The sequence below is a fragment of the Equus asinus genome, chromosome 4 (assembly GCF_041296235.1).
Source record: "Equus asinus isolate D_3611 breed Donkey chromosome 4, EquAss-T2T_v2, whole genome shotgun sequence".
Taxonomy (NCBI): domain Eukaryota; kingdom Metazoa; phylum Chordata; class Mammalia; order Perissodactyla; family Equidae; genus Equus; species Equus asinus.
The window spans coordinates 17,847,953-17,873,752 of record NC_091793.1 but is presented as its reverse complement, the minus strand read 5'-3'; the positions used below and the strand labels follow the sequence as shown (position 1 = coordinate 17,873,752).

General features: G+C 59.0%; 1 protein-coding gene across 8 annotated transcripts; it reads left to right on the top strand.

Moving 5' to 3' along the window:
- On the top strand, window positions 1-25,800 carry PARVG (parvin gamma). Of its 8 annotated transcripts, XR_011502545.1 has the most exons (15): window positions 37-177; window positions 550-759; window positions 2,502-2,593; window positions 4,978-5,042; window positions 6,320-6,422; window positions 7,407-7,547; window positions 8,433-8,548; window positions 9,849-9,904; window positions 12,071-12,093; window positions 14,777-14,835; window positions 15,018-15,086; window positions 17,193-17,294; window positions 23,368-23,567; window positions 23,647-23,719; window positions 24,249-24,574. XR_011502545.1 is itself a non-coding variant. In XM_014864424.3 (14 exons), exons 3-14 carry the CDS (start codon window positions 2,518-2,520, stop codon window positions 24,356-24,358), a joined length of 993 nt encoding a protein of 330 aa, XP_014719910.1. In that variant the 5' UTR covers window positions 1-177; window positions 550-759; window positions 2,502-2,517; the 3' UTR covers window positions 24,359-25,800. The 8 variants fall into 8 exon arrangements, 5 of the variants coding, with proteins under 5 accessions (XP_014719910.1, XP_044634066.1, XP_044634071.1 ...); XM_014864424.3 differs by lacking the exon at window positions 23,368-23,567 and having other exon boundaries at window positions 1-177; window positions 24,249-25,800; XR_011502543.1 differs by lacking the exons at window positions 14,777-14,835; window positions 15,018-15,086 and adding an exon at window positions 19,455-19,638 and having other exon boundaries at window positions 24,249-24,314.

The following is a 25,800-nucleotide window of genomic DNA, read 5'->3' as shown; positions in this document are numbered from 1 at the left end:
GAGGACTCATGGGCTGGGCGTGCAGCCTGGATGTTATTTTAAGAGCTCTTGGACACCACTGGCCTGTTTTGAGTGAGCTGGGATGTGAAGTGTGTCCTCTGGTTGCTTATGGAGGACAACTCAGGGGCAGGAAGTGGGTGTGAGGAGCTGGCAGCGGGTTCCAGCTGAGAGGCCCCTGTGGGTCCAGGCAAGAGGAAGGGGGGCCTGGCTGAGGTGGGGGCGTGGAGGTGGAGGGACGACCTGGGGGCAGAGCTGAGAGTTTGCTGATGGTGGGATGGGGCGGCCTCGGGGACAGTGGACGCACAGTCTCTGGCCTCAGTGGCCGGGGGCTGGAGCTGCCATTTGAAGATGGGAAGACTGGAGAGGAACTGGCTTGGTCTGTGTGTGGGGAGGGGAGAGGGAGAGAAAGCAGACATGTTAAATTGGAACTGCCTGCGAACCATGGAGGAGGCCAGGAGGTGTGGCGGGCTTGCTGGGGCCCTGGGGGCAGATCTTTTCCGGTAGGTTCTGTGGTGGCATTCTTCCGAAGCGAAGCCTTGCGCCCTGCAGCTCAGCGAGGAGGAAGCTGCCTGCAGACGCCCCCAGCAGGCCCCGCAGAAGCCACAGGCCTGGAGGAAGTGAGCAGCTCGGCCCCCGCCTCTGGACCAGCCTCTGCAGACCCCGCTGACCCGGGGACCCCAGCACCTACTTTCTTTCAGAGCCCGGGGACCACCATTCGAGCAACGTGGCCTTCACTTCCTCACGTGCAGGAAGCGCCAGGTGAGTCGTCCTGGCGTCTGTGCCGGTGGGAGCCCTCGGCCGCCAGGGCTTCCTGCCTGTCTGTGGTTCTGGGAGGCCGAGCGCACACAGGGAGGGCTCCTGGGGGCCCAGAGAGCACAGTCTCAGCCGAGGGAGCTGGGCAAAGCAGCGCCCTGAGCCCCGTGCCTCCCTCCCCAAGGCCCGGACAGGTAGAAGGGGCCAGGTGAACAGGTTTCCAACAGGTTTCCCGTCCCACTGCATCCCTTCCCAGAGCTTCATCCGATGGGTGGGGCAGAAAGGCCTCCCCTGGGTTCGGATGAAGAAACTGGCACCCAGGGCGGGAAGGGACTGCGGGGGCTGCTGATGGCTGGAGGCGCTCCCAGCTCTATCTGCTCTGCTCCCTGTGGCGAGCATCGAGTCCAGCCCCTTCTTGGAAAGAAGCATCAGGGCCGGAGAGGGGAGGGGGTTTGTCCAAAGTCACACAGCCAGAATGAGGAAGAGCCTGCCCGGAACCCAGGCCTCCCAACCCCCAGGCGGGCTTTTTCCTCCTCTCTGATCACATCCCTCAAACCGGATCCTGGGGTCCGAGAGGAGGATTGGGGATTTAGGGCACGAGGTTGGCTCAGAGTCACCCCCTCCCCAATTCAGGGCAGAATTGCCCCCCAGTGTCCCCAGGCTGGCTGCTGGTGTGATGAGGCGGCCCCAGCACTGGGAGTTCCTCCATCCGACCACGGCTGGGTGCCCTGCCACTTTAGCCCAGCCTCCCCGGGGGCTGGAGCTGACCACCGTCCTCTGCCGCATGACACCCCTGCCCCAAATGTCTGTTTGGGGCTAGAAACGCTGGGGAAGACCCAGGGGCTGAAGGGGGAGAGAGGGAGGGCAAAGCAAAGCAGGGGAGGAAGTGAGCCCCGGGGAACAGGAAGGAGGCCGGGCTGGGTCTGAGTCTGCCCGTCCCAGGCCCGGGGCCAGCCTGGCACCCTGCCCTTAGTGAGGATGCTGGGCCTTCCCAGCGAGCATGTGCCTGGTGCTTCACAGGCATGAGCCCCAAGACCCCTAAACCGCCCCGAGAGGCTGAGGATGATGAGCCCCACTGCAGAGAGCTGTGTTCAGAATCGGGGGCCAGGCAGAGCCAGGCCACCCTCTGAGAGCCAAGCCTGCACAGATGGGCGATGTCGCCACACCAGCTCCAGTCGGCTCACTCCAAGGCTGGTGGAGCTGCTCTGTGGTCGTCTGCCTCAGGCTCAGGGGTTCAGAGGAGACGGGCCCGGTGCCCACCAGGAGCTCACTGTCTGTCGGTCTCATCCATCCGTGTGTTCCCCTGTACCAGCCCCATAGGAACCCACCCAGGCCCACCCTGGATTTGCCCCTATGCTCAGCCTGAGGGTTTCCTGGGTCTGCCAAGCTCTGAGGAGTGGGATGCCCCCTCCTGTGTCCTGACGGCAGGGGCCGGGGGGCTTCCTGTCTGCTGTGGGAGAGCGGTGAGCTGGCTGCTCTGCCCCAACCAAGGGGGCACCTTTGCTCTGCCAAGCCTTTGCTCAGGCTGTGTCCTCAGCCGCACGCCTTTCTCCACCCCAGTGGAGGCAAGGACTGGCACCCTGCATCCTTCCCATCGGGGTCCTTGTCCCCTTCCCCAGGCAGCGCGGTGACTTCTCCACCCACAGCCCGCTCCCACCTGCTCCCGTGCCTCCTGGTCAGGAAGAAATGACACCGAGTGAGCATGGGGCTACTCAGACTATGACTGCCTCTGTCCCCTCCTCCCCCAGGGCCAGCCAGGGAGAGATGGAGGCCGAGTCCTTGTACAACCTGCTGCAGCTACCCCAGGCGGGCCCACCGGTGGAGGAGGAGCTCCCACAAGGTACGCGGCTGCGGGCTGGGGCGTGGTGGAGGGGGTGGGTCTGCATCGCGAGGACCAAACAGGCCGTGCCCGGGCACGTGCGATGCTTTCCACGGCATCAGCTGAGCATCCAGTTCTGTTCAGCCTCTGCCTAGGCCTTCTGCTTTAAACCTGACTCTCCTTACCCCCTTGCCTGCTTCTGGAACCTTCCACAGTTATCCCCATGCCCCTCCAGGTTGATGGTGACGTTGGGGATGCGGAGGGTACTAATTGCTATGTGGGCCTACTATGTGCTGGTATGTGCTAAGCACTTCTTATATGCGGCATCTCATTGATTGCTCTGAGGGTGGGTGTTATTACCTCCTTTGTGCACATGAGGAAACCGAGGCACAGAGTAATGGAACAGAGTAACAGGTGACTGTTAATAAATGGTGGAGCAGGGATTCTGAACCCAAGGAGGGTGGCTCCAGAATCCAGGCAGTCCTGCGGAGGTCTGCAGAGATGTACCTGCCATCTTGCAGAATGGAGAGTCTATTGACCGGCTCCCTTCACACCTGCGGGTCTTTTAGAAAAGAGGGCAGGCATAGGGTTGGGGAGGTTCAGTGAGAGTGGGCACCCCTGTGAGCGAGGCTCTGTTCTGAGCTTGGGGAGCTTGTGGCCACAGCCCCTGAAATCTCCCTCCGCAGAGATGCTTTGAAAGGAGGATGGTGACAGGTGCCCAGAGCTGTCACCACCGTGTTACAGAAAAGAAACAGACAGCAAAGCAGGAAGCAGCCCAGGGCCCCCTGGGCAGGGCTCTGAGTGAACTCACTGGAATTCAGGTAGCCTTTAAAACCGAAGTGTGAAGACGGGGAAAAGTGTGAAATACTCTAATTGACAGAGCAGACGGGGAGGCGGGGCGCCCAGCCCAGCGGCCTTCCTGCCAGGTCTGCTCCGCTGCTCCCTGTCGATGGATGGCTTAAGACCTGAAGGCATTATGAAGAAAGCTGCCGTCCCCGCGGTCGGCCTCAGTTCTTTGAAAAAATATTTATTTTTTGTTTTATGGTTTATTTAGAGATACTTGAAGTTCTGGCAGGCAGAGCTGGAACACGGGGTGATTCAGAGTGGCAAGAAATCTGCTCCAGGGGGGCGGGGGCGTTGTGTCACCACAGCCGTTCATTCATTCATTCATTTAGTCACTCACTCGTTCACTGCCTCCCTCCCTCACGCCGCTCTCCAAGGCCGTCCAGCGCCCCGCGTTAGCCACCCCTCTCCTGTCAGAGGACACGGGGCTGGCAGTACGCAAAGATTTTCAGAATGTCTAGGAAAAGTCTCAGCCGGGTCATGTGAAGACAGAGGCCATGCATTTTGTGAACTTGGGCAACAAAATACCCACTCGGCGACTCAGTTTCCCCCACATCCATCAGAACAAGATGATCTCGTGGGTCCCCTCAGCCCTGACATTTGGTGGGTTCCATGAGTCTAAATGTGGGGAAGCTGCTGATCCAGGTTCTGGGGCTCCGAGAGCGAGCCAGGGCGGCCTCTGTGTGTCCACGCCAGGAGCCGGACAGTGTCAGGTGGGCGGTGGGGATCCACCTGGGCCCCTTGCAGCCCGGGAACCTGGGCTCCCCTGAGCTGTGGCTTCCTCTTATGTAAGTGGGTAGAATTGCCAGATAAAACACAGTTAGGGGCCGGCTCCATGGCCAAGTGGTTAAGTTTGTGTGCTCCACTTCAGCAGCCCCGAGTTCACCAGTTTGGATCCTGGGCGCAGACTTACACACCGCTCATCAAGCCATGTTGTGGCAGCGTCCCACATAGAAGAACTAGAATGACCTACAACTAGGATATACAACTATGTGCTGGGGCTTTGGGGAGAAAACAAAAGAGGAAGATTGGTAACAGATGTCAGCTCAGGGCCAATCTTCCTCACCAAAAAAAAAGGATACCTTTAAAAACAAATCCCTTAAAAAAACAGTTAAATGTGAATTTCAGATAGACAAGAAATAGTTTTTGAGTTTATGTTCCCAAAATATAAATATTGCAATGTCTGAGGATGAGCTGGTGCTTATGACGGAAAGGAGGAGGAAGGGTGTTGGGGGTGTGGCAGGAACAGTATGGGCAAAGCAAAGAGGGGTGGAAGACGGGGCACGTCTGGGAAACCCAAGTCACTGTGGACGTTTGGTGCTCAGGGTGTGCGTGCATGCATGGTGTGTGTCTATGACTGTCTGTCTGTGCGAGTGCGTGTGTGTGTGTATCTGTGTGTGTGCAGGTGTGTGTGTGAGAGGACACGCGTGTGGTGTGTGTGTGAAGCAGCGGGACCACAAATTCCACTTGCGGTCATGATGCCAGCCCCACGGGGACCTGTGGGGACAGAGCTCCTGAGCCCCACAGGTTCCACATGCCAGTCATGCTCCCTCTGCTTCCAGGACAAAAGAGGAAATACGTGCCGCCCACATCGAGGAAGGACCCCAAGTTCGAGGAGCTGCAAAAGGTAGGCGGCCTCTGGGGGCAGCGTTTCGTCTTCTGGGGGTGGGGCTGACAGGTGCCCCGCCCCTCCCTGACCTCAGGCCCTGGGCTCGGGAGACCTGCTGAATGGCCACCTGAAGGAGCGTTTATTGAGCGCCGACTGTGTGCCCCACGGCGGCTGAGAGGGATCTGTCGTCACCTGCATTGCAGAGAGCAGATAGCAAGGCTCGGAGAGGTGACGCGACCTGGAGGAGGCACAGGGCTGACCGCCACAGAGCTGGGTTTGACCCAGGCCGTCCGCCCCAGAGCTGGTGCTCCTTCACTGGCGCGACTGCCCAAGGCAATGGACAGCTGGAGAAATGGGCAGGAACAGGCGCGGGTCTCCCGGTGGGGCTCTCCATGGCCACAGGACTTGCTGGCACAGGCTCGGGGCCTCCACTTTCCTCTGCCCTACTTCTCTAGCCTCCATGTGGCCTTTCTGTGGCCTCCTCCAGGGAGGCCTCCTGGCCTGCACCACCTGGCCTAGACCCATGTTCCAGCCCTCCCTTCCTCTCTCTGGTTCCCTTGCTCTCTCTGTCTACTTTTCCCACCATTGGGCACCGGGACACAGAGTAGAGTGGTCCCTCCTGGAAAACCCGGCGGGGTGCTGATCCATGGTCTCAGTTTGGGTTCCTCTAGATGCTGCTCCTGAGATAAGGATGTGGGTGCAAGTGGTTGAGCTGGAAGGTGATCGCAAGAGATGAGGAAGGAGAGTGGGAGGTGGGATGCAGAGGGAAGGAGCCACTGGGGCGAGTGATGGAGCAGGTGACAGGGGTGGGAGCTCGGGCCTGCTGGGCACCCGGGAGCGCCTCTCGGATCCTCCCGGGTGGGTGGGTGGGCAGCCGGGTGTATATCTGCCAGCTCCCGGTTAGCTCCCGCCGCTCCCTTAAAGGGGTGGGACACTATGTCCCCAGTGTGTCTGGCCCGTGGAGCACGGAGGGCCCACCCTCGGGAGCATGCAGAGGGAGCGGCGCTGTGCACCACCACCGTGAAGTCTGTGGGACGGGCAGACACCAGCAGCCGTGTTACCAAATCCTTACACAGGGAGAAGTGGAGGGTCTTTGGGAGCCCAGAGCAGGTCCCTAACTCAGCCTATGAGATCAGGGAGGGCTTCCCAGAGGAGGTGGTGTTTGACCTGGCCTCGAAGGATAGGTAGGAATTGGCAGGTGGCAGGAGGGCATTGCAGGCTGAGGGTAGAGCTGAGCCAGGTGGGGGGCCAGGTGAGCAGTGGCCCCGGGTCAGCTGTCCCCTTGGCACCTGCAGGTGCTGATGGAGTGGATCAACACGGAGCTCCTCCCTGAGCACATTGTGGTCCGCAGCTTGGAGGAGGACATGTTCGACGGGCTCATCCTGCACCACCTTTTCCGTAAGCGGCTGCACCCCCCACAACTGGCTGGCAGGCCCCACAGGCAGCCTCCTCACCAGCCTCAGCCTCCCACCCTGCAGAACTCGGGGGGCTGCAGGTCTTGCTTTTTCTCTGCCAAACCGTGGATTCTGCTGCCTGCACACTGCCTCTCCAGCATTTATGGAGCGCCTGCTGTTTGTAAGCTGCTGGAGATAACAAAGAAACCCGTGTCCCGGCCGGGGGCTGCCCTGGGCTGCTGGAGAGGAACAGGCCCCTCGGGAGACAGCCCTGTGGTAGAGGTGGGCTGGCTCCTGCTGGGGGCTCCTGTCTCTGTCCAGAAGGTCCTTGTCACCTCTCCCTTCGCTGGTGCACGGTCACGTGCCTCCATGGCTATTTTCTGCACGAGGCTGTGAGGTCCTGGAGGGGCGGTGGACCTGACTCTGGCCTCAGCCAGCCTGGGGCCTGGGGCCAGACTGTGTTTGGAGCCCTCTGTGGACGGGCCACAGAACAATCCTACCAGCCACGGCTAATGCTTCCTGAGCACCTGCCACGTCATGGCACGGTTAATCCTCTGGGCAACTCCATCCCAATTTTATAGATGAGGAAACTGAGGCTCTGAGAGGCCTAGTGACTTGTCCAAGGTCTCAAGGAAGAAAGCAGAGGAGTGAGGAGGCTAAGCTTTAACCACTAAGCCACACTGCCCTGCAGAAAGGAAGTGCACAGAGCTGTGCAGAGGGTTAGGGGCTGGGACATAGGGGGCGCTGAAGTGAAGAGGGCCAGTGGGGGCAGCTCGGAGGGCGGGGGCCTTGCTCAGGTCACACCACCTGCATGCCCAGGTGAGGAGGGGACAGTGCCCTTACCCCCTGAAGGCTGGCCAGCCTCCTGGAGGAAGCCCAGGGGCTGTGGGTCCCTCTGACCCTGCTCTCTCCCCGCTCTCCCATCCTCTCCACTGGCTCACTGGCTTCTCTCCACTCTCTTCTGACCCCTCCTGCCCTCTGTTCTCAGAAAAACTGGCCGGGCTCAAGCTGGAAGTCGAGGAGATCGCCCTGACAGAGGCGAGCCAGAGGCGCAAGCTTGCGCTGGTGCTGGAGGCCGCCAACCGGAGCCTGCAGGTGGAGGAGCAGCAGGCCAGGTGGAGCATGGAGGGTACGTGGGGCCCCTGCCCGGGGCTGGGGTCGGGGAGGGCCAGGGGCTCCGGGGTACCCAGCAGGTGCGCTCGTTCCCCCTCAGGGGCAAGTACAACCCGGGGGGCTAGAAGGGGCAGCAGCCTCAGGCAGGCAGGACTCACTTCTGTATTCACAGGTGTCGCTGCTGCAAAGCCCGGCCCGTGGGGATAGACTCAGTTTTGTCACCGAGGCAGCTGCTATTTTTTGAGCTCCAAGCACCACCTGGGCCCAACTGTCCCCTTTCATCATGGAGTTTTATCTGCAGTGCCAGCCAGAGAATGGAGAGCATGAACCCCCGCAGACCGCCCCCCGCCCCGCCCCCCACCGCCCGCAAACAGTTTGGTGTGAATTTCCTGCTGTTCCATCTCTGCATCCTCCCCATTTACCAGATGAGGAAACAGAGGCCAAAAGAAGTTAAGAAGCTTGGGTGGCAATGACATAACTGTTTTCAAGCCCGCTTTTTATTGGGCTCCCTGCCACTGCCTTTGCCACTGTGCTTAAATTCTCACATTCGATAATGCATGTTTATAATGTTGACCCCGAATTAAGTCCCATTCAGCTGAAATCTAACCGCTGCTCTCCCAGTGCCCTGCTGTAGGACAGGACATTTAGCGTCTCCAGCCGACATCCCTGTCTAAACCCCGTGCACAGGGCGGTGCGCCCTCGGGCTGTATTCGCAGAGGTGGGATGACTGGGGCAACGTGTGGCTCTTTTCATGTCTGAATATCTCTCCAGAATCTGCCTTCAGAGGGCTGGACACAGGCCTCCTTGTCTGCAGAGGGTTGCTGTGATGGTGACGAAAGCTCCATGTGGCCCCAGGATGGTGGCCCTCTCAGCTCTAACCTGGTACCCTCTCCTCTCCCAGCCATCTTCAGCAAGGACCTGTTGGCCACCTTGCATCTCCTCGTGGCCCTGGCCAGGCGCTTCCAGCCTGCGCTGCCCCTCCCAACCAACGTCCAGGTGGAGGTGATCACCATGGAGGTAAGGGGCTGGACGCAGGGTCCCTGTGCATGGGCTGGGAGTCTCCGGTCCGCTTCACCATGCCCTGGATTTGGGGGTGCTGCGTGGGGTGGGGACCAAGCCAGGCCATGTTCTTGGGAGCCTGGAGAAATGTCAAATCCCATGAGGACAGCAGTGGGGCGCTCGGCTGGAGCTGTGGGTGGGAGGTGCTGAGTCCAGTGGAGCCGGCAGGGGCTCAGTGGGGCCACGGAGAGATTGGTGGGCCAGCCAGTCCTGCTGACATCATCAGATGGCATCTCCCTGGGGTGTTAGGAAGGTCCTGGCTGATGCAACCACATCGCAGGGGCTAAGTAGCCATCTCTTTGTGGCCTTTCGGGAGCCTTCACATCAGCGAGACACAGCCACGGCCCTTGTCACTCACTCACTACCTGATGGCTGTGACGATGGTTCCAGGGGGCCTTTATGGGCTTCCCCACCCCACAGGGCGCTCTCTCTCTAGCACGTGCAGGACTGCACTATAGTTAATGCCCCAGGAGTCCACGGCTTCTCTCTCAGACAGATTCTCAGCACCACAAACAGGTCCCCCCACCTTGCCCCTGTTCCTCCCTCCCCCACCCTCTGAACAGCAGGGCCTCCTACGTAGGGCTTACCTTTGACTCACCCCAACAGAACAAGCCAAGTTTGGCCAAACTCAGGTGAATTCATTCTTACTTTTTCCAAAACCATTGATTAAGATTCTCCACTCAGCAGTTTCATGGCTTTGTTTATACTTCTTATGTAAATCAGAGGTGACTTTATTTCTTCACTCATTCGTTACTCATTCATCCATCCATCCACCCATCCATCCATCCATCCATCCATCCATCCTTCTATCCATTCATCCATCCATCCATCCATCTATCCATCCATCCATTCATCTATGCATCCATCCTTCTATCCATCCATCCATCTATCCATCCATCTATCTATCTATCCATTCATCCATCCAACCTTCCACTCGTCCATCCATCCATCTGTCCATTATTCAGACCAACACATGTTCATTGACCCCCTGTGAGCCAGGCAGTGGGTGAGACTCTGGGGACGCCTGGGGAACAAGGCAGTCATGGCGCCATCCATGTGGGGTTCAAGGCTCATGGGGAAGGAGGACAATTAAGTCGAACCACTGTGATGAAGGCTGCCCAGGAGGACGCCCTGAGGAGGGCAGGAGGCAGAGTACACGGGTCCCCCTGGGCTGCGTTGGCCACCACAGGCTGTTAGCAGCAGTGTGAGTCCCAGAGTTTTCCCAGGTTGCTCAATTCCTTCCTTTTTTCTTTCTTAGCGCACCAAGAGTGGCCTGAAGTCCGAGAAGTCAGTGGAACAGCTCACTGAGTGCAGGTGAGGGAAGGACCGGGGACCGGGCAGGGCTGGGCTTTGGTTTTGGGGGAGGTTGGCAGTGGGCCTGAGGTCGGCGGAGAGAGCAGACCTGCCTGACCCTCGTGGGAGGGGCCTCACACTCTGCGGGTCCCCTTGGCCCTGTTGTGGCACGCTGGGGCCCTTCCATCCTGCTGGGCCTCGCAGGGCGGGCCCCTTATGGACCATTCGGCAGGCCCACCTCCACAGCTCATTTGTCCTCTGCACAGCCCAGCAAAACAGGCAGAGCTGGGGTCAGAAGGGGCGCTTGCCCTCAGTCACGAGGTCACCTCACAGCCACTGGGGGCCAGGAGGGACCCAGAAGTGCGGTCTTTGACCTCGATGCTGTGCTGGCTCCCTCAAGCCCGGCGTCCCAGTGTTGCCAGGCAGCCTCGGCCATGGCGGGGAGGGGCTGTCGCTGGGAGGGGCCCTTACAGCCCGACAGCAAGGCCCCTCGGGCCTCCCGGTGCCGGGGGCGAGGGCACCAACACTTATTGAGCGCCTACTGTGTGCGGGGTGGGGGACTGGAGTGCCCAGGTCAGCCAGCTGCTGGCTCTTCGTCTGTCCGGGTGAGCAGGGCGCCCGGCGGAGCTCTGCCGATGAGCTCAGGCCTCCAGGCGGTGCCGGCTGGGTCTTTCTGGGTCGGCCTGAGAGTGGGCTACTTGCAGGACAGTGGTGGCTGCTCCTTTCTTGTCTACACTGACTGAAGGCCTACTATGTGCCAGGCGTTGAGCTGTATGCTTTAGCTCCCCTGGCTCATTTAACCCTCATGAAGCCCAGCCGGGTGGAGTAGCTTGTCTTCAGCTCACAGGCTTGGCAGTCGGCCCCACCTGAGCTTAAATCCTGGCTCTGCCTTGTGTGAGCTGTGTGATCTCAAGCAAGTCACCTCCACTCTCTGAACCTCTTCACTCCTCTGAAAAATGGGGACCCCTTCCTACCTGCTGGGGCTGCTGTGAGGGCTGGAGATGATGATGTGAGGGGGGCCCTTCCCCTCCTGCTCCCGCTTGACTCTGAGGCCTTCCAGTCTGTGGCTCCTGGATGTCCCCTGGGGAGGGTGGGCTCCAACTACTGCGACCGATGACAAGTAACCACTGTGGCCCAAGTGAGTGAGCTGAGCGTCGCAAAGGGCGGGAGGCAGACGACCCTTGCTGGCCCCTCACACCTGCGGGTCCCATGCACACATCGGCCCCTTTAACCCTCCTGAGGACTCCCCGGCAGGAAGCCTCGTTCCCGCTGACCCAGTGAAGCTGTGGCTCCCGGGCACCCGGCCCCCGAGCTGCTCGGCGCTGGCTCCAGGGAGCCTCAGGCCTGAGAAGGGGTTTCAGGTACTTGGGTGGGAGGCTGTGGATGGTGCTCATGACGCCACATCCCTCCCCCTTCGTGGCACCAAATCTCCCCTCTCAGCCCTGTTTCTGGACAGGAAACCCCGTGGGGCTCCCCTCTGGCACTTGGCTGGTGTCGCGGGCAGCGTGGAGGGGTCCGTCCCTCCTGGCGGGCTGCTGACGCGGAGCCCTGGGTCCAGATTCAGGCTGCCTCGAGGGCCACGGGCAAAGGGGCCCGGCTCTCCCAGGAGAGCGTGGCCGGCTGTGGGCCCAGACCCTCGCTTTGGGGGGCTGGGGCTGGGACAGAAAATTAAACAGCAATGTCAGAGAAAAATGGCTCAAAAACAATAAAAATGGAGTGAAAGAAGCCAGACATAAAAGTACTGGATGATTTCGTTCATGGGGATTTCTAGAACAGGCAAAAGCAACAGACGATGAGAGAGATCCCTGCAGCAGTAGAGTTTGTGGGGTCGCGGTGGTGGGATCACACACTGGGGGTGCTCACTAGGGGGGTGAGCACGCAGGTGTGGGTCTCCGTAACATGCACAAGCCATAAATTTAGCATTTGTGCATTTTATTGTGTGTATAATATACGCCCCATTAATCTAAAACAGCAACCACAAAAACAACCAAATCCAGACGTTTCTGGGAGTGGCCGCCTCGGGGAAGGGTCGGCCTGCTTCCCACGGGGTCCTGCTGCTTCTGGAGACAGACGTTGGTCTCTCCGTCAGCCTTGTGTGGTTACGTCCTGTCATATCAAGAAACCATAGGTCTGAAGACTTTTTTTAACCATTTGTTTGCTTTTTTTCCTTTACCATTTTCCCTGCAGCACAGAGCAGGACCAATCAAAGAGTGAGTACTTTTGTTACTGAAGGAAACCTTTTTCTACTGGATACGTGTGAAAACAGATGCGTAAAGATGAAGGGTTAATTGCTGGGGGTTCTCTCGCACTTCCCCTGTGGTCTGCTATTCGTATCTCAGCCTTCTTGTCTATTTGTCCCTCCTTCTCGCTGTCCGTCCACAGGTCTGGCTCTTCCTTCTCATGACACTGCTCACACTGGGAGAGAGATTTGTAATTCCCATTGCCGATGACAGCGCAGTTGTTAAGTGTGGGGGCTCTGGAGCCAGGTGGCTGGGTTCAAACACTCGTTCTCCCGCTCATTATCCACGTGAGCTTGGGCAAGTGTCCGTCTTAAGCTGTCTGTGCCTCAGTTTCCTCATCTGTGAAATGGGATCAATAAGGGCACCTGCCTCTTAGACTATAGTGAGGGTTAAAAGATAATTTGTGAATATGTTTAACACAGGGAATGCTTAATAGTGATTGTTCAATAATGTGACTGCTGCTTTTCTTTTTGTTTTTGTTTTTTTGAGGAAGATTAGCCCTGAGCTAACATCTGCCGCCAATCTTCCTCTTTTTTGCTGAGGAAGACTGGCCCTGAGCTAACATGCGTGCCCATCTTCCTCTAAGACTACTGCTTTTGTGACAGAGCTCTTCAACAATCAACTGATCCAGCCATTCCTTCTTTCATTCATTCATTCCTCAGTCAGTCGGCCTCGCCAGCTGTTCATCAATCCATCTATCTATCTATCCAACCATACATCCATCCACCCATCCATCCATCCATCCACCCATTCATCCACCAACCCATCCATTCATCCATCCATCATCTATCCATCCATCCACCCATCCACCAACCCATCCATCCATCCATCTATCTATCTATCCATCATCCATCCACCCATCCATCCATCCATCTACCCTTCCATTCATCCATCATCCATCCATCCATCCATCTATCCATTATCTATTCGTCCATCATCCATCCACCCATCCATCCATCCATCTACCCTTCCATCCATCCACCCATCCATCCATCCATCTACCCTTCCATCCACCCATCCATCATCCATCCATCCATCCATCTATCCATCATCTATCCGTCCATCATCCATCCACCCATCCATCCATCCATCTACCCTTCCATCCATCCACCCATCCATCCATCCATCTACCCTTCCATCCATCCACCCATCCATCCATCCATCTACCCTTCCATCCATCCATCCATCCATCCATCTACCCATCCATCCATCCATTATCCATCCATCCATCCACCCTTGCATTATTTTTCCTCCCTGCAGCCCTCCCTGCTTAGGACACACAGCTGTCTGGGCGGGAGGTTCTACCAGGGCACCTCGTCTTCAGAGGTGGAAATAATGACCTGTGAAGGGCTTCTGAGAATGGGGGCTGAGGGATGCTGAATGGGGGCAGGAGGGAGAGGGGAGGTGCAAGGGAGGCTGGTCAGAGTCTGCGTACGTGTGGGGAGGGACATCAGAAGCATGTGGTGGGTGCCCTGGGAGCAGTGTTATTAGGGGGCAGCATGAGGATGGGTCACACAGTGAGGGGCGGGACACAGGGCAAGGCCTTCTCCAAACCGTTGCCAGCACGTTCATGCTGTTCTGGCTAGTGTCATCTGAGGGCACATTTGCCCTTCATCTCCCAGGTCCTTCAGTGACACAGTTTCCCTGACCACAGGCCAGGAGGTCAGGAAGGGACCACTGCTGTTCCCTCCGTGTTTACGGGTCTGTGGGGCATTTACTGTGCATGATGCTAACTCATGCTACCTTTCCCCCTTCACTAACAAGGGAACCGAGGCACAGAGACGTGACGTGACTTGCTCAGAGTCACACAGCTGCAGTGGCAGAATCCAAAGGCAAATTCTTCTACCCAGTTTGGGTATTCGGTGTCTGCGGACCAGTCTCCCCAGGGGAGGCGCGTTGGCTGCAAATAGCAGGAAGGCAGCTTGTGGGAAAGGGCACGAGCCCGAGGACTCGCGGCGTCAGAGGCTGGACGAGAGCCTAGCTGCTAAGATGCTCCCTCTGTTCTCAGACCCCGTGGGCATGACTCAGCTGCTGCTGGCGCTGGCCTTTGCACGCTGCAAGCTCAGACACTCCGGGAGGGCTCCATGCCCTCATTCTGCCGAACGGGGAACGCTGGGGAGGAGACCTATGGGCTGAGTGTCAGTCCGGGCCGGGCCCTGCGCAGCCACCTGTGGCAGCTCCCGCAGACCTGTGGGTGGAGCAGGAACCAGAGAGGAGGCAGGGCAAGTTCCTAGAGGAAGGGATGGCGGCCGAGGCGTCCACTGCAGAAAGGATGAGCATTTATTGAAATCCTGCTGTGTGCCCGGCCACCATGCTGAGTGTGTTATCTGCTACCAAGTCTGATCTTTGCAACAACCCCACCTAGTAGGTATTATCAGCCATACTTTACAGATGAGGAAACCAAGGCACAGAGAGGGGAGGCAATTCCTCCAGGGCCACACAGCCAGGGGAGCACTGAATGTTTGGTTTGATATATTTATGGTGGTTGAGTTTGGTGACTCAGACCCAGGCCCGTTTTTTAATTCAAGAACCTTGAGGTAAAACCACAGCTCCCTCCAGACTGGTTACTTGGGAAACTTTTGTGGAGAAAAAGTCCCCATTCGGCACAGAGATCATGGCATCGTAATGGGGTGTTCGTTGGCTCTGTCTGCAGAGGACGTGTTTGATGAGTTATTTAAGCTGGCTCCTCAGAAGGTGAATGCCGTGAAAGAGGTGAGCGCGATCAACGCCCCCCCTGCTGCCTTGTGCCCGGGGTGGGGACACAGGGGAAGGCACGGCCCACGCTGCGCACCCACTGTGCGCTGGCACCTTGCAGGCTGGGGGCTTCTGTCTCCATAAGCGGGAGGGTCACGAACCCGAGCCCTGGGCCTGAGGCATCGTCTTTCCTTGGGTAGGCCATTGTGAACTTTGTCAACCAGAAGTTGGACCGCCTGGGCCTGTCCGTGCAGAGTCTGGACACCCAGGTAGGGACTCGGCTGCGGGAAGGGCCACAGGGCGCGGGCGGGAAGAGGGCCCCGCAGGCACCAGGAGCCGGCCACCCCCATGGCCTGCAATGTGTCACCTCACGGAGACTTGGGGTCTGCTCTCCAAGGGGAGTGTCACTGGCAGCAGCGTCGCCACCTGGGGCCACAGTGGGGACCCCGTGAGGTGGGGAGAGTGGGAGCACCTTACAAAGGGGGTGATCAATGCTGCTGTTATTACTTTTCATTGCTGTAAAGTACCCGCTTTTCAGCTCTTTTTTCAAAATCACTGGTGGACTAGCAGATACCAGGACTCACGGCCCGCGAGCTGCCCGGGGGCAACTGCGTGCGTGCCCGGTATTTATTGGTTGTGCGCTGTGGGCCAGGCTCTGCTGTAGGTGCCGACGTAGCCCCACGTCTGCAGGGTCCCCGAGCGCAGCCCGCCGCAGCTGGCCCGCACCCAGTCGTCCCGGGGCGGGAACGGGACCTCGGCGGTCAGCCCTCCACAGTGTCCACGGCCTTCCTCGAAGGCCCTGGGTCCCATGGGGCTCCCTCGACGCAGCGGGGGCCTGGGGAGCCGAGAGGCTAATTGCCTGCCTGGGGTCTTCGGGGGACAAGGGGCCTGCTGGACGCGGCGGTGTGGGTCTCAGGCCCCCTGGGTTCTGGCACAGCGTAGGGGGAAGGAGAGGGCAGACCTGGTCCCAGATGGACGGAATGGCTTATGACCGTCTTAGCCGGAGCTCAGACAGACTGTGACATCAGCCAGCGAGGAATGGGGTTGACACGCTTCTGTATCTGGTAGCTGAAACCAGGAAAGCCCTCACTGTGTGCCAGGCCCTGAGAAGAGCTTGGCATACATTAACTCATCAAATCCTCCCTATGCCCTGAGGTGGGAACTGATTCTATGCCATTTCACAGATGAGGACACTAAAGCACAGAGAGGTTAATTAACTTGTCTAAGGTCACACAGTGATTAGTGGTCGAGGGGATTTGAACCCAGGCTGCTGAAGCCAGAGTTTGTGCTCACGACCTCTTCACGTGGTGGCCATGTGAGACATTTGTGTGTGATATGGTGTGGTGATGTGGCAGGGTGGAGACACCAGACTCCAAAGCCACATGGGGACGTGTTGCTTCTGGGCTCCGAGGACGCCTCCTCCACATTAGCTGTGTGATGTTGGACCTGGACTTCTCTGAACCCAGGCTCTTCTTCTTATAAAACGGGTTCAAGGATACCAACCTCACAGAACTGTGAGTACTAAGTGAGATGATGGAGTCGGTGTTCAGTACACCCCCTGGCACTGTGGACGTGCGACAGAGGAGAGATCTGCAGTTTTATTATGTTTCGTGTGGGTACAAACAGGACGATTTCCCAGGCTTACATTCGACATGTTTCATCCTCACTTCTCCCGTGTTAAATACTGGCGTTCGGAGAATAACGGCGTGTGGGAGGATGGTGGTTGCAGGCTGTCGGGGGAGAGGCGGTGCTGAGGTCCCGGTGTTCTGGTGGTGTTACCAGGAATATGAGCAGAAAAGATTTCAGGGCGAACCAACACTGTTGGAACAGACCCACTAGGAGGACATTCCCTGAGGACCCGGAGAGGAGGCTTTCCTCGATAGCCCACCTCGTGTTTCGTATCTTTGCAGAGATTTCAAAGGATTTTATTAGCATCGGACGTGCTGGGGAGGGCGAGGCTCTGTGTCTGCACACAGACAGACAGACACATTAGTGTGGCGGTGGCAGCATGAGCCGGAGTGCCATGCCCTGCCTTTTCTCACGGAATAATTCTACGCTTAACTCTGTTTTCTCCTGTGCTTCTGTAGCTCATGGAACAGGATGTGGTTTAAAAAGTGACATGAGGCTATGTCACAGAAAATGTAGAAATAGCTCATTTTATTGAGCACGCACGATGGGCCAGGCAGCCAATAACCGCTTTGTATCGGCTGCCGCCGATGTTTCCAACAACACGGCAAGGCCAGGGAGGTCATCCCCATTTCTCAAAAAGGAGGCTGAGGCTCAGAGAGGTTGTGTGACTTCTGAAGGGCCACGCAGCCTGTGAAGGCAGAGCGGGCTCCGCCGGGCCGTCCAACTCCAGCCCCCCTTCTCTGCAGTTCGCAGACGGCGTCATCCTGCTCCTGCTGATCGGACAACTGCAAGGCTTCTTCCTGCACTTGAAGGAATTCTACCTCACTCCCAGCTCTCCTGCGGAAATGGTGAGTTTTCCAAAGATGTTCCTCCACGGTCCACCTCAGAGTGCACACATCTGTGGAACCGGCACGGCCAGTCTTTACTTATTTACTTCCAGGAGAAGTGGAGGATGGAGGAGAAATTTGTTTGTCATGTGTCTGCCCATCCGTCCGTTCATCCACCCCGCTACCTTCACACCTGTCCACTCACTGGCCCACTCCCCATCCACCCAATTCGCCCACCCATCCACCTGCTTGCCCATCCATCCATCGATCTCGCCATCCATCCCTCCCTCCCTCCATCCATCCATCCATACATACATCCATCTATCCATCCATCCATCCATCCATCCATCCGTCTGTCTGTCCGTCCGTCCGTCCATCCATGCACCCATGCACCCATGCACCTGATCCCTCACTTTCTGAGCTCTTGCTTGGTGTCTGGCCCTGTGCCATGTGGGCCATAAGGACAACCCAACAGAGCTCCTGCCTCGGAGGACCTCCCATCTCACCCCCTGTACTCTCAACGCTGTATGGTCTCCCAGGGTCACGATGAAGCGCATTGACTCGTGGCGGGTGGGTCCCTGGGGGACCTGAATGAAAGAGTGGTTAGTGTTAGCTGAAGGAGCCATAAAGGCTCCTTTAAGACTGTGTAAGAGGTGACACGTGAAATTGATTAGGGTTTGGTTTGCAGAGTGAACAAACTCTTCCTAAGGCGGGAAAACAGCGTCAGCCGGGGCTCGGATGTGGACGAAGGCAGGACCGTCTGGGGGCTGCGTCTGTGGCTCCCTGGGCTGCAGGAGTGGGCCAGGGCATGGCCTGGGGGTCTGTCCTCGATTGCGGGGTTCCCGTGTGGGCCCTGCAGCCCAGGAGGCTGGTTGGGGTTTGGCTGCATTAGCCCGGGCAGGAGGGTCTGTGGCCTGCCCCAGGGAGGGGAAGGGGCAGGAGAGGATGGTGATGCTGGCGGAAGTGACAGGACAGGACCAGCCTCCCGCATGCAGCCTTCAGCATCCCCGGGGCTCCTGCGTCCCTCCTCTGCGCTCTGGCCCTGTCCCACGGACCTGCCACAGCTCCTGGTGGAGGTTTCTCACGCTCTCCCACCTCTGGGCTCTGCATAGGCTGTTCCCCTGCTGGGAACGCCCTCGCCACACGGGACGTCCACTCCGAGGGGAGGGGATCCTTACTACTCCCCCAAAGAGGAAACTGAGGCCCACAGGGGCGGCGACTTACCCTCGTTGTCTGGCTCCACGTCGGGGCAGACGTGGCAGAGGAATGAGCATCCCGCCCGGCCGGAGGCCCCGAGTCCGGCCCCTGCTCACCACCAGCTGGCTGCCTGCACCTCAGGCTTCTTGTCTCTGAAGTAGGCTGACGACCTGTGCCCTGTGACCCCTCAGGCCACGAAGGTACTAGGAGGGAGAGTGGAGAGCCATCAAGGTGGGAGCATCGGGGGGGTCTGTGGTCCCTGGTCTCCCCACCCAGCCCAGGGCCGGCCGGCAGTCTTCATGGCCATCAGCCCTCCAGGAAGTGACACTGGATTGTGGCCGGGAGCCGTTCCCGGTGCCAGCCTATGGGGCCTTTTCTGGGAGGAAGAAAAGTTTCTGCCCCCTTTGACATGCCTGCATGTCCCCGGGAAGGGGGACAGCTTGTGGCCCCGGGCTGTTTCAGGACCCTTGGGGTAAAGCTGTACACCCTGGACCCTGGCCCAGTCCCAGGCCGGTCTCCCCTCTTCCAGGCCTCCCTCCCTCCCCTGCACACCCGCAGCCTCATCTGTCCCCTGCCTCCGGCCGCCAGCCCTGCCCCCAGGCTCTCCTCTGGCATTGCAGGCCCGGGTGGTCCAGCCCCACCTGCCTCCCCAGCCTCCTCCCTGTCCCCATGCTGCTGACTCCAGGCAGCAGCCGCAGAGCCCGGCAGCCCTCACGCGCTCGTCCAAGACCTCCAGGTCTCCACCCAGGCCATCTCTCCAGCATGCCTCCTGCTTTGTTCCCACCCTGCTAGCCCCGCCATGGGCTCTGACGCCTTCCCGCCTCCTCTGAGCTCCTCGGCCTCGGTGGGCCCCTGAGCCATGGCCCCTCTCACATTCTCTGCCAGTCACCACCCACGTCTACCCCTCCGGGCCCTTGACCCATCCCTCCCTCACTGCACACCCCCGTGAGGGGCTCAGGGAAGGGTCATGTCTCCATCTTACAGAGGGGGAAACCAAGGCCCTGAGAGGCTGTGGGACTTGCCGAGGACCACTCAGCTGCTCGGTGGCAGATCCGACACCAGGACGGGCCTTCTGGTCCCCAGCCTGCTGTTCGTCCTCGTGCACCATGGGGATGCCATCTTCAGTGGGCGTGCTCTCCACCCTCCCAGGAGGCAGGGTGCTCCTGAGGTCAGGATTGATTTGGGCTCAGAGTCCCATGGCCGGGATGTTGGGCGAGGAGCGAACAGGCCGGGGTGGTGCCGTGTGTGTGGTTCTGGTGGTGGCAGGAACAGTGGTCAGCACTTAGGGGTTCTTACATTCTCTGGGCACTGCATCCGTCAGCTATTGGCACAAAAGTGCTGTGTAACAAACCTCATGAGCAAGCGGTGGCTTAAAACAATCATTTCTTCTCACAGACCTGCGGTTGGCTGAGTGTGTGATCCAGCTCTGCTGGGCTCCCTCACTCATCTGGGATTGGCCAGAATCAGGCCATCTTGGTGGGGTCGGGGGGGGGGGTGGTCCAGCTCCACGTCACGTCCCTCTCATCCTGCTCCTGGGACCGGCATGAGCCGGGCCTCGTTTTCTCGTGGCAGCGGCAGAGACCCAAGAGGCCAGCGGAACACAGCAGGCCTTGGCTGGAGCTGGCGTGGTCACTGCCGCCTCACTCTGTCGGCCAGGGCAGGCCCCACAGCCCGGTGGGGATGCCCTGCACAGTGTGAGGCTGGGGCTCAAGATTTTGCTCACTGCCAAGTGGCCTGATGTCCACGTCCTGTGCGCCGCCAGCCTGCTGGATCCCCCATCTCAGAGCCTCCTTCTGAACGTCGGCCAGACGGACGTCGGGGAGGAACCAGCCTTTCAGCTCGGCCCCTGGGATGAACTCTCAGGGCAACTGCAGGAAACTGCGCCGCAGGAACATCCAAGAGAAGCGCCGAAGGGGCCACTGGCCGAAGAGGCGGGGCCAGCGGCCCCTCCTGAAGGGGGGACCCCGCAGAGTCGTTATCTCGGCAGAGCGGCCCCTCCGAATTGGATTTCTCGTCCTCAGACCTTCTTTGCCAGTGGTGTTCACGTGAGACTGCCATTCGCTGTGGGAAGAGGAGTCAGGGATGAGGGAGGGACGCGATCATCTGCTCTGCAGAGACCGGAGCTCTGAGCCAGGAAGGCTCGGCTTCCTCCCTACTCAATCATCTCTCCCCGGGAGGGTTTGAATGCGTCCTCCCGGGGCCGTGACCTTCCCCTGGCCGAACGGAACGTGGTAGCTGTCCCTTCATCATCTCAAATCGGGCACGCAAGAAAAGTGATGCTTCTAGCAGGGCGTGGTGAGACAGTGCTGGAGCCCGGGGCAGCTGCTCCTGGTTCCGACTGGGCGTCCTTGAGGACGAGGGTGACAAATCGAAGCTCGCGTGATTATTTTTATAGTGTCGGTAGCAGCCAATCTCACAGCACAAACTCCTTGAGGGCAAAGGGGGTCTCTTTTTGCCCCGTTGCCCGGCCAACGCATAGTAGATGCTCGATAAATATTTTTTAAATAAGCGAATGCATGAAGTGTTTCCAAAACACTGGTCCCATGAGGTGCTCTGTGACAGACAGATTCTGTGGTCAGACGACTTAGGAAAACATGCAAAGTCTTGAAGGTTGGTGACGCACCAAAACAAATTCAAGGCTCTGAGAAGTCCTTCAGGGAAGGATTTCTGGATTACTTTGTTTGAGCCAACACTTCCCAAAATAGTTTGGTCACAGACACCCGTCTCCCCCTACACCCTGGATCACGCTCTGGGAGATGCTGGCTTAGAGAGTGAAGACATCAAAGGCACAGCTGCAAGGCAGGAGAGCACTGTGCTGAGAGTCTGGTCTCAGTGTCTCGTTCCCTCTCTGACATTGACTTTCTGTGCATCCTGTGAATAGTGGTCACGGTGAGAAGGTGAACAATGGCAACAATTGCAACCCTCCGTTTGCAGGCTACTTCAGTCTGGGGGGAACACCTGGGGACACAGTGACAGGAACAGGCCATGCAGCTCTGATCTGCTCACTCTGAGATTTCCTTTCCTTTTGGCTGGACATCCCACAGGTGTGTCCCACCTGCCTGGGGGCTTTGGCATCCCGTGACAGCTTGTGTTTCTTCTTCTTCTTTTATTTTTAAAGGTTTTATTTTTCCTTTTTCTCCCCAAAGCCCCCCAGTACGCAGTTGTGTATTTTTAGTTGTGGGTCCTTCTAGTTGTGGCATGTGGGATGCTGCCTTAAAGTGGCCTGATGAGCGGTGCCATGTCCACGCCCAGGATTCGAACCAGTGAAACCCTGGGCCACCGCAGCGGAGCTCGTGAACTTAACCACTTGGCCACGGGGCCGGCCCCTGTTTCTTCTTCTTGACTGACTATAGTGGGACAGCCTGCTGGGCCAGTGATCCAGCCTCTCCCACGCTCTCTCTCGCCTCCTGGACCTGCCCCCAGCGCAGTTGCTCTGTCCACTGGATGCTCCAACAAGAGCTCTCCCTCGCAGAGAAGGACCCTGCTCACTCCGTCTTCCAGATCCCAGGGAGGGGCTGCCTGTGCTCCCTGAGCAGCCCACCGTGTGCCAGCCGCCAGCGAGGACTCCGGCCCCTGCCCTAGGACTCAGCAGGGGTCCTTGGGGGTGGGTGCCCCTGCCCAGTGTCCTTGGACCAGGACTGTGACCCACACCCCTCTCTCCCTCAGGGAGAGTGCTTTCTCAGGGGGCCTTGAGCTCCCTGCATGTGTCCTGCCTCCCGGCCCTTGCAGGAGCCCAGACCCAGGGAATCGCCCTTGCAGGAGCCTAGACCCAGGGAATTGTCAGGGAGGCCCTGGCTGAGGCCAGGCCCCTGCTGTGCCTTCATCCCACTTTCAAATCTTGCTTTGTGGCTTCAATTTTGTGTCCATCATCACATCGGAGCCACACGGCAGCCTTGGAGATAGAGGCTGGAAGATGTGCTGTTCCCATCGTACAGACAACGGGACTGAGGATGTGTACTTGTCTGGCCTGTGACTGTCATCTGGTGGGCATTGGTGCACGGACATCCAACCGAGATCTCAAGAGGCAGCCTAAGCAGGGCTGGCTTCCTCGCATGGGCCTTGCTCCTCTGCAGCTCTGCCAACCGGCCTCTAGGCCCCTGGCTGGGTTGCCATGGGAGCTGCCCGGCCTGTTTGAAGCGAGCTGTGGGCCTGGGATGGCTGGCAGATGGGGAAGGAGTGGGACCAGCTTGGCTGGCCACCCATCTGGGACGTCCAGCCCAGACGGTGGACCTATGGGTGACTGAGACGGTTGAAGGAAGGACCTGCGTAAGGTCCCAGTGTATCAGGGGCTCAGCTGGCTTTAGACCTCACTCAGCCCGCTCCACCCCGCACCTCTTTTTGTGTGCACCTGGCCTGCTCCACCCCGCACCTCTCTTTGTGTGCACCAGGCTGCTGCCCCAGGCGAAGGGCGGGGTCTTTTTGGTTGTACCTGAGGCCTGTGGGAGAAACTAGCCTTGAAAAGGGAGGACCCCATTCACAGAGGGTCTGCTCTGAGCCAAGGACAGACAGGGCTCCCCACCCGGTATGCCGCATCAAGGCCCCAGGGAAATGACAGGGACCCCACTTTGCAGGTGGTCAAGTGGCGGCCCCAAGCGACTTGCCCCAGGTGACCCAGTGGACAGGCTGGGACCTGAGCCAGGTGGGCCTGACTGGCCGGGCACTGTCCGCCGTGCTGGAGGCAGTGAGCAGGCAGAGGGGTGAGGAAAGGGCAGGGACCAGGGCGGGGCTGGCTCCTCCAGCCTGCTGCACACAGGCATCAGAGTGAGACAGACCTCGTTCTGGCACTTTCTGTCATGTGAGCCCCGACGAGCTGCTTGGCCACTCTGAGCCTCGGTTTCCTCATCTTGCTTTGCCCATGGAACTTGGCTGTTTCTGAGGGGGTCTCTGTTGCCTACAGGGTTGGGGGCTGCATCGGAAAAGATCAGGATGAACTCACAATCCTTCCCTGGCTAAGTATCCTCACCTGGTCAGACTCACCTCCAGGCGTCACCTCCACCAGGAAGCCTTCCCTGACCCCCCGGCTGGGTGACCCCCTGACAACTGCCTTTCCCACTGGAGGTGGCCTCCTTGACGCATGATGGACATCCTGGATGAGGGGTGGGCCTGGCACTCGGGGGCCAGGGCCTAGGGGGGCTGCCTCATTTTGCTGACATCTGACGGGGTCTTGTCATCGTAGCTGCACAATGTCACTCTGGCTCTGGAGCTGCTGAAGGATGAAGGCCTGCTCAGCTACCCCGTCAGCCCCGAAGGTGAGCGCTCGGCACACCAGGGTGCTATGGCTCTGTTCCCTGGGCAGCCAGCCTCTGGGGGCACCCGCAGAACAGGGGGAAGGGCAGTGTGGGGGTGGGGGGTCAGGCAGCTCGTGTTGGTGTGGTCCTCTTGCCTGGCATGGGGGCAATGAGCATTTGCCAAGGCTTCCTGTGAGGGGCACTGTGTCCACAGCTTCCAGTGACCCCAGTGGAGTAGGGGGTCCTGGGGAGAGGAGATGGGGGCCAGAGGTCCCTGGGGACGGGTGTCCAGACAGAGACCTTGAGGAGTTCCTGTGTTGGGGGCACCCCGGGAGGGATGCTGGGCACAGCTGGACCGGGGGAGGAGGGAGGCAAGGCCATGTGATGGGACTTGGGACTCAGGCCGAGCGTGACCAACTGTGCCAGTTTGCCAGGATTCTCCCGGGTTTAGCACTGAAAACCTGTCCCTGGAAACCCCTCTGTCCGGGGCAAACTGAGTGGGTTGGTCACTCCCCTACCCAGGCCTCCTCTTCTCTGCTCTGCCCCACAGACATCGTGAACAAGGACGCCAAGAGCACGCTGCGGGTTCTCTACAGCCTGTTTTCCAAGCACAAGCTGAGAGAAAGCACGGACGGGATGTCCTGTGGATCCCCGAATTAACCGTCGCTGCCCCCAAAAGCTGCTTCTCAGAGCCTGCCTGCCGGGTCCAGCCGGAGGGCCCGAGGGCCGCAGAGGGATCTCCTCCACTTCCCTGTGTGTCTGTAGCGTGCGCGCCGGCCTTCCCCCCCCCCCCCACGCCCCCCACCCCCGCCCCGTCTCCTGTTTCCATCTGTCTGAATATCTTTGAACCCACTAGGCGTGGATCCTTTTTGAGCCAACCTCTGGCCTCACTCAGTTTATTTTAACAAAGGTCTTTCCGGGAGGGATTTGGGGAGCCTGCCAGGATCCCGGGAGGGGCTCTGAAATATGCATAAATGCGCCTCAGGCAGCCTCCCTCCTCACCTCTACGGGCTCCCTGGTGGGGTGGGGCAGCGGAGAGCCCGGCGATGCTGACCTTTCTTCAGGCTTGAGGGTCTGGCTCTGGGAGCGGGAGGGGCTTCAGGTGTGAGGGCTGATGTCCAGATGCCCCCACACGCAGCTACTGCTGTCCGCCCGCCTCGCACTGGGGGTGTCAGGCTCCAGGTCACCATCCAGAGGCGGGAGCCCCATGTGCTTCCCACATCAAGCCCCCGAGCCGCTCTGGGAAGTTAATTCAGTGACTTGCCAGAGGCGCTGTGGGCCAGGCCCGCCCCTGTGGGTGCGATGGGGAGCTTCGCCCAAAAGTTGTGCAGAAGAAATCTTTGTGGTTGATTAGTGGTCAGAGTGTCTCCCAGCCTGTCCCCGAGAAGCTCCCGTCCATCTCTCTGGTGAGACCTGGCACTTGCTGCCAACATTTCTCAAAGAAAATGTTCCTGTAGGAGGATTATGAATATGGGTGTTCCAGGAGCTGACGTCTGACGGGAACCAGCTGGGAGGAGGCGCTGTGGGCAGGGGTGAGGGCCTGCCGGGGAGGCGGAGGTGGGCACCCCCGGGCTGCCTCTGGGCTCCTCCCCTGCTCTGCCAGCTCCAAGCACCCATGGAGGACGGAGCCCACCAGCTCTGGGGTTGTCATAGTTTGACGGCCTTGGATTTGGGGAGGTGCTTTGGGGCAGTGGGCCAGCGTGGGCCAGGCCGTCTTTGCCAGACCAGCTGGTGGAGCTTGGTTTCGGGGGGGCGTCCTACAGGCAGGGACATCAGGAGGCCTTGGAGTTAGTGTCTGAGTGTGAGAAGGTCTGGGGTGGTCTTCCCCCCACCCTGCCAGCGTCCACCTGTGCCCCTCACCTCCTGATTCACAGGTCATTAGGCGTAGATGAGGTCGTGAGGGCGGGCTCCCCAGGATGGGATCAGTGTCCTCATAAGTAGAGAACGAGAGACCAGAGCTCCCTCTCTCCACCGCATGAGGACACACAGGTGCCATGTGCCAGCCAGGAAATGCACCCGCACCAGGAACTGAACCTGCCAGCACTCTGATCTCAGACTTCCAGCCTCCAGAACCGTGACAAATAAACGTCTGTTGTTTAAGG

Coding starts and splice junctions, on each gene's coding strand:
- PARVG (XM_044778127.2), top strand. CDS start 2,518: ATGGAGGCCGAGTCCTTGTACAACCTGCTGCAGCTACCCCAGGCGGGC. Junction 5,043..6,319: donor AGTTCGAGGAGCTGCAAAAG/GTAGGCGGCCTC, acceptor TGGCACCTGCAG/GTGCTGATGGAGTGGATCAA. Junction 12,094..17,192: donor AGAGCAGGACCAATCAAAGA/GTGAGTACTTTT, acceptor CCTTCTCTGCAG/TTCGCAGACGGCGTCATCCT.